General features: G+C 41.5%; 1 protein-coding gene across 4 annotated transcripts in view; it reads left to right on the top strand.

Moving 5' to 3' along the window:
- GRM7 (glutamate metabotropic receptor 7) overlaps positions 1-12349 on the top strand; it is an 817821-nt gene that overhangs the window by 566101 nt on the left and 239371 nt on the right. For all 4 annotated transcript variants that reach the window (XR_009543110.1, XR_009543109.1, XM_060163876.1 and 1 more), the window contains exon 7: positions 6268-6407. Coding sequence is in view for 2 of the 4 variants with exons in the window: in XM_060163876.1 (XP_060019859.1) it covers positions 6268-6407 (140 nt within the window). In the remaining 2 variants the exon portion in view is untranslated. The remainder of the gene's footprint in view (positions 1-6267; positions 6408-12349) is intronic.

Raw genomic sequence — 12349 nt, 5'->3', positions numbered from 1 at the left:
TCCAAACTGAAGGTCATTTTACAAAATAACTGGCTAGTACTCTTCAAAAGTGTTGAGGTCATGAGAACGTCCGATGGAGGAATTGTTCCAGACTAGAAGAAACTAAGGAGACATTACTATTAAATGCAATGTGGGAACATTGACTGATCTTAAACCATAAAAAGGATATGAATGGGACAGTGGAGGAATTTTAATAACATTTGCGGATTAGTTTTAAATGGTATTACATCAATGTTAATTTCCTGGTTTAGATAATTATGTTATGGTTTAAAAAATCTTGCTTCTCTGCTTGTAAGTAATAATCCACTTAAACCCACAATATTGTATCAATCATTCAGGAGTTACCTAGTATCTGGGTGAAGAAGAACCATATCTGATTTTGGAACCAACAGTTTCCGAGTTAAGATGGAGACAAAAATGACTATAAATACAACCACAAACACGGTTCGCCTACAAATTATCTTTTTTCGTAGTTTCTTCCTTATCTTACAGAATCTCCTAAAATATATAACAAATTTTCCCAGAGAAAGCACACATAAATTTCATTACATATCCTGGGGTCAGTTTCTGGGCTTTGTATGCTGGTCCATAGATAAGCATCACACTTCTTTGGCCAGTAACAAAGAAGAGTCATTTTGAGAATATTTTTGGTGATTCTCATCTGATTCTTCTTCTATTTAACGCTTGCAGACTTTAGTTAAGACGGGCTTACCACTGATGAGCCAGAGATGCTGAGCTTCTGATTGGACACAGGCCCTGCGTTTACCAAATGATTACTGTGTGCTAGAAACTGTCCTAAGTACTTCTTGTGTATTGGCTTCTTTAATATTCATAATACTAAATGGCTTAGATCCTGTTATTTTCCTTTTTTTTTTTTTAGCAGATAAACTGATTCACAGAGAACGTAAGAATCATGATGTCTAAAGCCACACAGTTATGTATTGATGATGCTGTAACTGGTACCTAGGGTACCCAACCCCGTGGCCTGCTCTCTTGACTTTCATTAAGTGTCTGAGAGAAAGGGCTTATTACAACATTCCTGCTCTTCCATCTTGGAACACAGGCTCTGTGGGAGCTCACAGGCAGGGCCAATCCGTTCCCTTTCTTTGTCATCATGGTAGTCATTCTTTGTTGTCAACATAATCTCCTTTTCTCTAAGGGTATTCTTTCTGCCATATGGACAGGCAGGCAGAAGACTCCCAGGGCCGTGTGACATTCATTAATGGTGGGACTCAACAGTTTTGTAAAGCAGAAAAAAAAAAAAAAAAACTGTGTTAGATTTAGTTAAGTGGCTTTCATGTTGCTTTAAGTGAGCAACAATTAGGGTGAAAAGAAGCTTGACATTTTTTTACTAATTCAATTTCCTGACTTTTAGATAACGAAATCACATTTTAGAGAGGAGAAAATATTTGTCCAACCACAGCTAGCAAATGACAGAGACAGACCTAGAACTCAAGTTTCTTTCTAGTCCATTGTGAAAACTGTAGCCTCTCTCTTCTGCATGTTTTAGAAAAATCTTGATGTTTCTTGGTCTCAGTAAGCTTAATTGTGCTCTTCTGTTACTTCAGTACAGAGTTTTCCATACCCCTGCGAGTTCTGTTCCAGACCAGTAGAGTACAGTTTAATAACTCCGACCTTCACATTTATGAAAGCGTCAATTTAGGAAGTGATAATAGAATGCTCTAAAAGGATTGCTACATCTTCAGCAATCACTTAACCTCCCCTTGTGTACCAACAGAAAAGATGGCTAATTATGTCATCCCAAATGAATGCAATGTCCTGAGCCTAGATTTGAGTTATCTTGATGTTGGCCCATCCAACCAGATGTCAATATTTGTCAATTTAACAAATTTGTTGTCTTGGATACACAACCTTAGAGAATTGTTATATCGTGAAGTCTTTCATGTGAAGCCTGTCTGTACCTAGATTTACTCCTTTCCAGAAAACAAATTGGGTTGGGGTATATTTTATAAAGATGGCATATCTCATGTGGTCTTCTTGAAACATGAAGTTAGCTTTTCTTCAGCGAGGATGAGATCTGTATTCCCTCCCCTTGAGTCTGAGTGAACCTATGGCTAATACAGAAGTGGCACTATGTGACTTCTATGGTACAAAATGCCGTAGGGCTTCTGCGTGGTTCTCTTGTGACTTCTGTATTACGAACACAGCTGCCATGTTAGGAGGAAGCCAAGGGTCAGGCTGCATGTGGGTTCTCCAGCCATAGCCCCAGCTGATGTGAGTGGACCAGAGAGGCACTGTTTCTGCCAAGCCCTGCCCAAATTACAAAATACAGATTGTCATTTTTTTTTTGAGTGCCACGTTTTAGGATAGTTGGTTGAGCAGCAAAAGGTAACTGGAACACGAATCAAGGTAGCCTTTCTGGAATCTGTGTATGGGGTGGTAAGAAGAGAAGAGAAAACCTGTCAGGTCAGTACTTGGATGCTGAGACTGTTTTGTCATTGGAGCATCGTATATCTCCAATCCTTCTTGATCCAGGAAAGAAAAAAAGGAATTTCCCTGAGATGCTCTCATCTGGGAAGGAGATTTCCTACTTGAGTGCATTCTCTCAACCGTTCTCTCCTCTGAGTAGCCCATCTGGTCAAGTGGCCCTGTTTCCTTTACTTCAGGACACTTGTGTTCTGGCCCTGATACATTGTGGAGGTTCCTGCAGAGGCTCGCTTCTCCTTTGATCACTTATTTATTTTCTCTGGATTTGTTTGGTCCTTATTATTATCATTATTTTTTTTTGATATAGAGTTCATTGAACACAATCCCTCTTTTTCTCTTTCAAGAAGTTCAGGGGTGGGGCTTCCCTGGTGGCGCAGTGGTTGAGAGTCCGCCTGCCGATGCAGGGGACGCGGGTTCGTGCCCCGGTCCGGGAGGATCCCGCATGCCGCGGAGCGGCTGGGCCCGTGAGCCATGGCCGCTGAGCCTGCGCGTCCAGAGCCTGTGCTCTGCAGCGGGAGAGGCCACAACAGTGAGAGGCCCGCATACCACAAAAAAAAAAAAAAAGAAGTTCAGGGGTGATGTTGAAAAGGAGTTGTGTGGGGAAAAAACAAAACTGCCTGAAAAATGCCAGTTGCATTGTAGAATCCATCAAAAAGGTCAGAGCCACACCATACACTGTTACACATCACTTAGGTAATGTATTCAGCTCTTCTGCCTTATTTTTTCTAAGCATGAACTTTAATGAGAATGGAAAGGGCAACACAAGAATCATCTCTCCTCACAAGGATTGTAAGGAGAGAGGGAGAGAGAGAGATGAGGCAGTGTGTACCTTTCTGATGAATATTTACCTGGTGGGCTGAGGTCCTCTGGAGCCCCAGGCCTCTGATATTCTTCATCCTCTCAAAGACTCTGAAAAGCTCACGTCCTATTACTTAATGACTAGAAGCTATAGAATTATAGCAAAGCACAACATGAATCCTAGTATCCAATGTGAAAGAGAGGTGAGTATCTGAATATTAATGTCTTCCTGAAAAATAATAAGAAACATTTCTGTTGATTCCTCTACAGAGAGGGCTTCAAGGGGTGTCTTTGTGGACCGTGGGGTTAGTGCCTAGGAGAAACAGAGAAGAAACAAATTGAAATGGTGACCTTGGCCACAGACAGATTCAGCCACAAATTCAAGTTCATAGGATGAAATCAGCGTTGCTCATGGATGAATGCCCATTCCCAGAGTGGATTCTAGCCTGCTGTTTGGAAAATTTTTAAAATGTTTACACCAAGGGAGAAATTTAAATACCAGTTAGGAGAGACTCCTTTGATGCATTGGAAAACATTATTGGTCTGGGAGTCTGACGGCATGCGTCAGGGTCTGGTCCTGAGATATTAGCAAAGAAAACAATAATAAAAGTGAAAACTATATTAAAAAAAAAACATGGCCATCCATTGAGCATTTATTATGTAAAAGGCATGGGACTAAGCACCTTGTGTACATTGTTACATTTAATTCTTACCCTATGACAATGGTATTAGTGACACTCAGAAGTAGAGGGAGACTGAATAATTTGATACAGGTCACACATATAGGAAGTGGTAGACATGGAATTTAAACCCTTTCTAGAGGATTCCAGAACCAGTTATTGTGCACTATTCACATTTAATGAGCGGAGTGGGCCTGAGGCAAATGATTGCCCTCTCTGAACCTAAGTATACTTCCTCACCTGTGAAATTAGGAAGCTCATTGCTCTGTGTCCTCCAGGTTTGCATTAGTTTCCTATTGCTGCCATTAAAAGGTTACCATATATTTGCTAGCTTAAACAACACACATTTATTATCTTCTAGCTCTGTAGTTTGGAAGTCTGATACAGGTCTCTCTGAGCTTTAGTTAAGGTGAAGGCAGGGCTGGTTCCTTTTAGAGGCTCTGGGGGAGTATCTGCTCCCTTGCTTTTTCTAGCTTCTAAAGGCCACCTGCACTTCCGGGGCTCAGGACCCCTTCCTTGCATCACCCTAGCCTCTTGTTTTCAGCCTCACATCTTCTCCTTCCTCCTTTGACTCCTGCTGCCTCTTGTAAGGACCATTGTGATTATACTGGGCCCACCTACATTATCCAGGATAATCTCTCCCATCTCATGACCCTTCGTTTAATCGTACCTGCAAAATCTCTTTGCCAAGTGTGATGACATTCATAGGTTCTGGGGGTTAGGACTTAGACCTACCTGGGGAACCATTTTGCAACCTACCACAAGCTCTGATTTTTTTTTTTTTTTAAATAGGCAGAAGTGTCATAAAAGTCTGTGCCTGACACTTGTAAGATAGTGTGGAGTTTTTTTTACCTGCCCCTGTATCCTGCCTACATGCTGGACCCTCTCTTCCAGCAGGGGTAACTTTCAGCCCAGGATTGCAACTTCATATGCCTCTTGTCACCCAATATATTGTCCCTCTTTCGGGCCCCCTTTTTTTTTTAACTTCATTCTTGTGCTGAGTGATCGTTTGTGTGGGATCACTCTCAGTGTCATGCCTACTTCCTTAGTGTAGACACCCTTTTCTACTGTTGCAAGCGTTCTCTCTCCTGTCCAGTTAACGCGCCTTAGTTCTTCTTTCATCCATATCATCAATGCAAATACTACATTGGCCCAAATTCTGCAGAAGCTAATGACTGCTAGCCAGATGTAGAGTTCTGCCACCATCAGAAGCTGACATTTTTAATAAGAATTATCAAAAGTGCTTCATGCTCATTACCTAAGACTTACCCCAACCCTCCCCTAAAAATAGCAAAATGGTCTTCTCTTCTCATGATTCTGTTTCAGCCTGTAACTGATCTGTAAACTTCCTTGTAAATGACAAGAAATACACTGTTTTCTGCTGGGAATATTGATCTAGTATTAACTTATAGGAAGAGCAGACAGTAGTCACATATGCTGAAGCCAGTGGTATTTTTCCTGTTTCTTAAAGATCAACAGAGAAATACCACTCAGTGAAAAACTTTTGGTGGTTCTTTTGTAACTGCTGTATTGCTGAAAGTAAACAAAACTCACATCTGCCATTCTTTGTATATGGTTTGCCACTTGTTCCACACGATTAAGATTAAGAGACTTTTCACTCATATCCAACTTTGAATTATATATTTTTTTCAAAACATGCATTCATCTTTTTAAATTGACTTCAGTGTCTAATTGTGCCAAAACGTTGGTTTTATCTTAAGATAGACATTTTAAATAAGACCCAAATAGAAAATTGAGCAAGAATCCATTGTTTATGAAGCATTCACCAGGCAAACTGCTAAGCATTTAAGACTGGTTATCGTTTAAAGCAAATTAGAAATAATCCACCAGAAATATTTTTTAAATGCAATGAGTATTCAACTATGTATGTAAGTGAACTTTTGAGCTTGTTTTTTGATTCTCTTGTAGTTCATCTTTTAAATGTATTTATTATTTCTTGAAATGATTCTTTATTGACCACAATTTAGTGTTTGATGGACACTAAAATAATAATAACAACAACAAAGCTTAATATTTTCTCTTGAAAATAGCGCATTTGATTGTTATTCCTTAAAAGAGAGGACAAAGTAGAATAAAATATTTTAAGATATTAAAAAATTGAGCTGTTCAAAGGGGGAAACAGGTTGTCTTCCCACCTTCCATAATTAGCATTCGCAGACCATCGTGAATGGTGGGGGCATCTTGGTGGAACCTATTAAACAGCAAGGCTACCTCCTAGCTACCTTGCTCATCACCAGGTCTCCAGACCATTACCCGGGAAGGAAGAGATAGAAGGAAACTCGTTTAACTCTAAAATCTGTCTTTGTCTTGTCTTCACCAGGCAGCGCAGGCACCCCAGTCATGTTTAACAAGAATGGGGACGCCCCTGGGCGTTACGACATCTTCCAGTACCAGACCACAAACACCAGCAACCCTGGTTACCGCCTGATCGGACAGTGGACAGATGAACTGCAGCTCAATGTGAGTTTTGCTTGTTCCTCTTCCTTTGCTTTTGTGATGAATGAACAGGCTTGTAATATGCTCCCTGAGGCAGACGTTTCTCGTCTGTATGTTTGTGAGCATCCGCAAGTGAACATTCAACTTGTTACAGGCATCAGCAGGGACTGATGACCAATAATAATACAGCAGTGGTAGCAGTGATGATGGCGCGGATAGGAAATGTGTGTGGAATCCATGCCTGACGTTATACTCGGCAACTGTGTGAATCGTCTCGTGTAATCTGAGTCTCTGATTGCTTTACAGACAAGTTACCAGCTCATACCTTAATACTTTGAGGAGATCTTAATCTTGGTCAAATTATTTTTCCCTTCTCTCCTTCCTTCCTTCCTTATTTGCTGGTGTTTTTTGTTTTTTGGGTTTTTTTTTGTTTTTTTTACTGAGTCACTTTGGCTTATACTGAGAATCTCTGGGTAACATCAGTGTTAATTTCCATAACCACTCCTTCTTTCTGTAAAGCATGACCTTGAGTGAGCAAGCACTTCCTTGTGCAAGGTTATATCAAAGTTCAGTAGTCAGAGCCCATTAGGAAGTCATCTGTAGTCAAACACAGTTAGGTTTCTTTAACTCGTTGCATGAAAAACAAGCGCCTGCTACCAAAGCTTCTTCAGGATGTAGGAGTTCAGATGGGATTCACTGTAGAGTTTGGGCTGAGTTGGGTGTTTCTAAGAAGGTTTCAGGAAGCAGGGATCAGTTTGGGGTTAGGTCATCTTAGGCAGTAGAGACAATTTGATAACTCAGTGTCTTGGTGATTTTGATCTAGGAGGTGGGACGACAAGAGCTGGGCAAGAATTGTCACTAACAAAAAAACAGTAGACACTTATGTGAACTGGAAAAGGGAGATGTTGAGTTATTTTTGTGGTTGCAGAGCATCCTTGTTTCTGTCTAATTTCACACATGATGGCAGAGAGACCTTGTTGCACCATCATAATGGAGTGGCCTTGTGTGATTAGCATTTACATCCCCCTGAAGTGGTTCTGTTGGGAATATGCCTGCCTAGGTGTTAGCTGACAGCTTTCCAACCCCCTTTTTTTTTTCCCACTTTTTTAATATTTTGGGTTCAACATTCAATAATATGCTTCTAATAATACTTACAATGCCCTATTTGAAATTAATGGTTAGTTTAAATGAATATACCCAGTCTTCCCAGGGAATAAAGAACACACGGGCTAGGGTACCTCCACCCTGGCTGGGCCCAGCACAGCTGGAGCTCAGCACACCGTGCATCCCCTGCTTGTCTTCCCCTCCTGGGAGGGAACTTAAATAGGCCAGGCCTGAGCCTGGTGGCTGAGGTCCTGGAGCCTGGGGGTGATGGCAGAAGTCAGAGCAGCAGGGGTGCTGCAGGGCCTCTTCTGCTGAGATGTGCTGGACCATTTACACTTCAAGAAGTTCTACAGCAGGTCCTTTGATGTGGCGTCAAGCTTGAGTATGACATTCACCGGGGATATTGTGGACAGGTATATTGGGTAAGGCTTATAAATCAGGTCGGGCTTGCCAAGGTCCACAGATCTACTTTGAAATAGTAATATATACAAACACCATTTTCTTGTGTCCGCCAGGGCCCTGCATTATTATGTGTTCTCCAGAGAAATAGAACCAATAAGATAGATAGATAGATAGATAGATTGATTGATTATAAGAAATTGGCTCACAATTCTTATGAAGGCTGAGAAGTTCCAAGATCTGCATTTGGCAAGCTGGAGACCCAGGAGAGTTAATGGCTCCAGTCTGAGTGTGAAGGCAGCAGAAGACCGATGTCCCAGGTCAAAGATAGGCAGAGAGAAAGAGGATTCTCTCATATTCAGACTTTAATTCTGCTCAGCCCCTCAGATTATCTGAGGCACACATACACTGGTGAGCAACTGCTTTACTCGGTCACCAAGTCAAATGTGTATCTCATCCAGAAACTCCCTCACAGACAGACCCTGTATAACATATAACCAAATACTGGGGCACCCCCGTGGCCTCATCAGGTTGACACATACAAAGAACCATCACAGGCCCTATCCCAGAAAAGTCCTTCTAATGTCTCTTCCAAACCTGGAAATTATGCCATTAGCCTTTATTGGTGTACACCTTAGGAGGCACTTTGGAAATGATTGAGATCAGGGCTTTTTGAGAGTAGAATGCAAAATTGATGTCTTGGGGGCAGTAGAGCTTGGGTCATGATTTTTAGAAGGAAGGATTGTGCATAAAGGGGGGGTTGATGAAGCCATGACAGGATGTTTACCTCCTTTGTACATTGTCCTGCGTGGCTCTGCTTGTATCTGTATCACCATCCCAGTGAGCTGACAGGAAGATTATTCTGTTTGGTTTGTATTTTAAGCTTTATACGAATTGTATCTTATTAGCCATTCAACAAGCAGGGTTTTTTGTTTGTTTGAAAGCACCTGTCATGTGATAAGCACTGTGGGAGGCAGTATGTACACAGTGGAAATCGAAATAAACATGGTCCCTGTTTGCATGTAATTGAACATCTAGGGCAGAGTTACATGGTAAACAAGAGATATTTGTGTGAAAATTCCCAAGTGTGGTAAGAGGCAGGGTGGGAGAAGGAATAATGGAGGTGGAGAGGGGCCTATTGGATGAAGAGCAGATGATGGGGGAAGAAAGAGTGATCCACGGAGCAGGTCAGCAGGCGGAGACTCTATGGTATAGCTAAGGGAGGGGATGGGGAGGAGAAGTTAGGGCAGTAGGTAAGAGCCAGAGCAGGCAGTCCTTGTAGGCAATGGTAAATATTTCTAAAATTTTATTCTGAGTGCGCTTCAAAGCCATAGAGAAGTATTAAGCAAGGGAGTGACTGGATCAGAATTAGGAATAAAAATTATTTTGTCTACTGAGAAGGTAATATAGCAAAGGGCAAGCATGGGAGTGGAAAGACCAATTAAGAGTGCACTGCAGTTGTCGAGCTGAAATAGAATGGCTTAGAGAAGGGGTTCTCAAACTTCAGTGTGCAACATAACCATCTGGAAGGCTTGTAAAAACACATATTGCTGGGCCCACCCCCAGAGTTTCTGATTCAGAACATCTGGGAGTGGAAGGAGGCCCAAATATTTGCCTTTCAAAGGAGTCCCTGTGTTATGCTGATGGTATTTACTTTGAGAACCACTAGCTTAGAGAGTGTGGTAATAGTGGAGATGTAATGAAATGAGTGGAAACACACACACACACACACACACACACACACACACACACATATATATGTATATGTACATCTGTAATTACATATATATCTTATAGGAAGAATAACATAATTTAGTGATGGGTTCAGTACTGGGATTAAAGGGAAAATAATACTGGGTTTGAAGGAAAAATAAGAATCCCACGTGTATAGCTTGAGGCCGTTTGGAGGCTATAAGAAGAGATTAGGGAGACTCCTGGGAATGGGAGGAGAAAAATTGAGAATCCCAGTTGAGTCTTCCCAAATATATGAAAGCCTAAATGAAACAGATATAAATCTGAAACTCAGAAAAGAGTTTCGGGTCATAGTTATAAAAAAAAAAAGTAAGTTGTTAATCTATAACGGGCCTTGAAATGCATTAGAGAAAGAGAGAGAGAGAAACTGTAATAGCAGAGAACCCAAGGCCTTGAAAAACCTCATAGAAAATGACACAGTGCCGGTCTAACTACTCTAAATAGCACCGAATTTAAAAGATCCTGTTTCATTTGCCTGGCAAGTTGGGCCGACCACAAATACTTGGGACTTTTGTTTTTGTTTACGGAAGCTAGACCAGAGATGAAAGCTTGACTTCGCACTAAACAGGAACATTTCTGATTCTACTTTGTCATGCTGAGAGTGGTACGGCAGGAAGAGCAGACAGGACCACGAATCCTCAGCTGAACCCAGTAATTGATGCTCAGGATAGCATGCACCTTAAAGGTACAAATGGCTGAGCCAGGAACAGGGACAGTTTTAGACCCGTGAAGGGCTGGGTTAATTCAGAGGGTGACCACTGTGGTAAGTGGCCTTGGGAATAGGTTACCATGTTAATGCCTTTCATGGTCTCCTTAAGATACTGTAAAGTCCAATTTGAATCAGTAAGAGAAGACTAAAATGGAGGTGAATGCAGTGCTCAGAGGGCACTCCACCCTTCTCACTGAAGACCCGGGCCATAGCCCGTAGCCTGTCCAGTGGTTGGTATCCTGTCCCTCCAGCATCACCGTGCTCAAGATATTACTTTTGCTCTAATAATTCTGATTCACTTAAAAGTTCTGTGAGAGTGAATTTGGGGCAAACTTAGTTTTGTAGGTTTGCTTTCTCCTAGTCAATGAAATAAAACAAAGTATGTCAAGTGACAAGTGTACTTCTCATTTACAGACTTGGGGGTACTCTTTCTATCCCCAGTTAGATCATCTCTAGCAAATGGAATTTCCTGGAGAGCTTTCTCTGTGGTCAGTAATTGCAAGTGAGTTTCTTAGCTAAGAAGTCAAGGTTTTAGAGTCTTATAATCCCAGGGCTATAGACCAGACTGCTTGCCATTCTGTACCCAATCCTCTGGAATTTAGATGCCTAGGAGTGCACTGTCTGTTACAGAATGCACCCTGAGCCCTCACTGGCGGAGTAATAGCTGTAGGCCCTGTCTCCTCTCAGGCTAACACGTGACCACATGGTTTGCTACTACAATATTTCTGCACCAACAAGAATTCATCAGAAGGAAATCCTTAAGAGCAAAGCCATTCACTCTCCCACTTAACCACCCCTACAGAAAGAACCCTGATTTTATTCTCTCAGGTTTGTACAGTATGATGCAGAGATTCCAGAAAACATTTTTCCCGGCAGGGAAGCAGGCAAAGGGATAATGCAACCCTATCTATTGCTCGTCTGCAGGGTGTCAGAAAGGATGGAGCTCCTGGAGATGCTGGGAGAAACGAGGGGCACGTCCCTGCCCTTGGAGTTCCCAGAATAGGATCAGGGCTCTGTAATTGATAAATTGCATTTACAGCATTTAGATAGGTTCTGATTTAAGGCACTGACTTACATTTGAACTGGAATTTGAAGGATAAGTAATAGTTCCCAAGATGGAGAAGAGGAAAAAAAATATTTTAAAATGAATAATGCAGTCCTGTTTAAAAATTGGGATGGGGAATATTTTGGGAAAAACAAGAAATGAAACATAGATAGTTTAAAAAATTATAAATTTATAATGTGAATAAACATATACATTTGCATATTAGAAACAAAGGTGACTTCTGTCATCTTTCAGTTATTTGCAATTAGTAGGAAATTTAGATACACTTAAAATGTTCCTTTTTCAAATAACTGACGTTCTTTAAAATCCCACATTGTTGATTAAAGTTAAAAAAAAAAAAGCTACTCTTAATGGGCAGCTTCCTACAGTGAACTGCACACTGTCTTAAGTGGAAGTTTGAATAAATATCACTTACCCTTTATTGGCACCTCTGTCACCTGCCCGTATGTAGGCTAGTCCAACTTTGTGATCTTCTGAGGTGTGGGGGGCTTTATAAGTGATTTGTTCCCTGTTGAACTGACTTTCTACCTAGGGACTGAAAACTCCTAAAAGAATCTATGTTTTAATTATTGTTTCATGTACCTACTAGAACTAATATCTGGAACACAGCAGCCATTTGGGCTTGTTGTTGTTGTTAATATATAAAGACATGTAAAATTAGCATGAACTCTTTTTAATGGTAGACATTTTCTACAGAAAGCAGCCACAGCACACTTCTTCCCTCTGGGAAGAGCGCCCAAGCTTCTTTTAGCCATGCGGTCTGCCGGGCGTAGTTCCCAAGTCCAGGGCCCACACCTGATTTAGCCTAAGCCAATCACCGTAGCCATAGTGATGATGGGCAGTAAACTGTCCAATCAGGATGAACCACTGGAAATCTGCCAGCCAATCCAACACCTCCTATTGGAGGTGGGTGTGGCCCTCAGGAGCCCCAGGGAG

The sequence above is a fragment of the Lagenorhynchus albirostris genome, chromosome 10 (genome assembly GCF_949774975.1).
Source record: "Lagenorhynchus albirostris chromosome 10, mLagAlb1.1, whole genome shotgun sequence".
NCBI lineage: Eukaryota > Metazoa > Chordata > Mammalia > Artiodactyla > Delphinidae > Lagenorhynchus > Lagenorhynchus albirostris.
The sequence above is the reverse complement of the archived record's forward strand: the minus strand, read 5'-3'. Positions and strand labels throughout refer to the sequence as shown.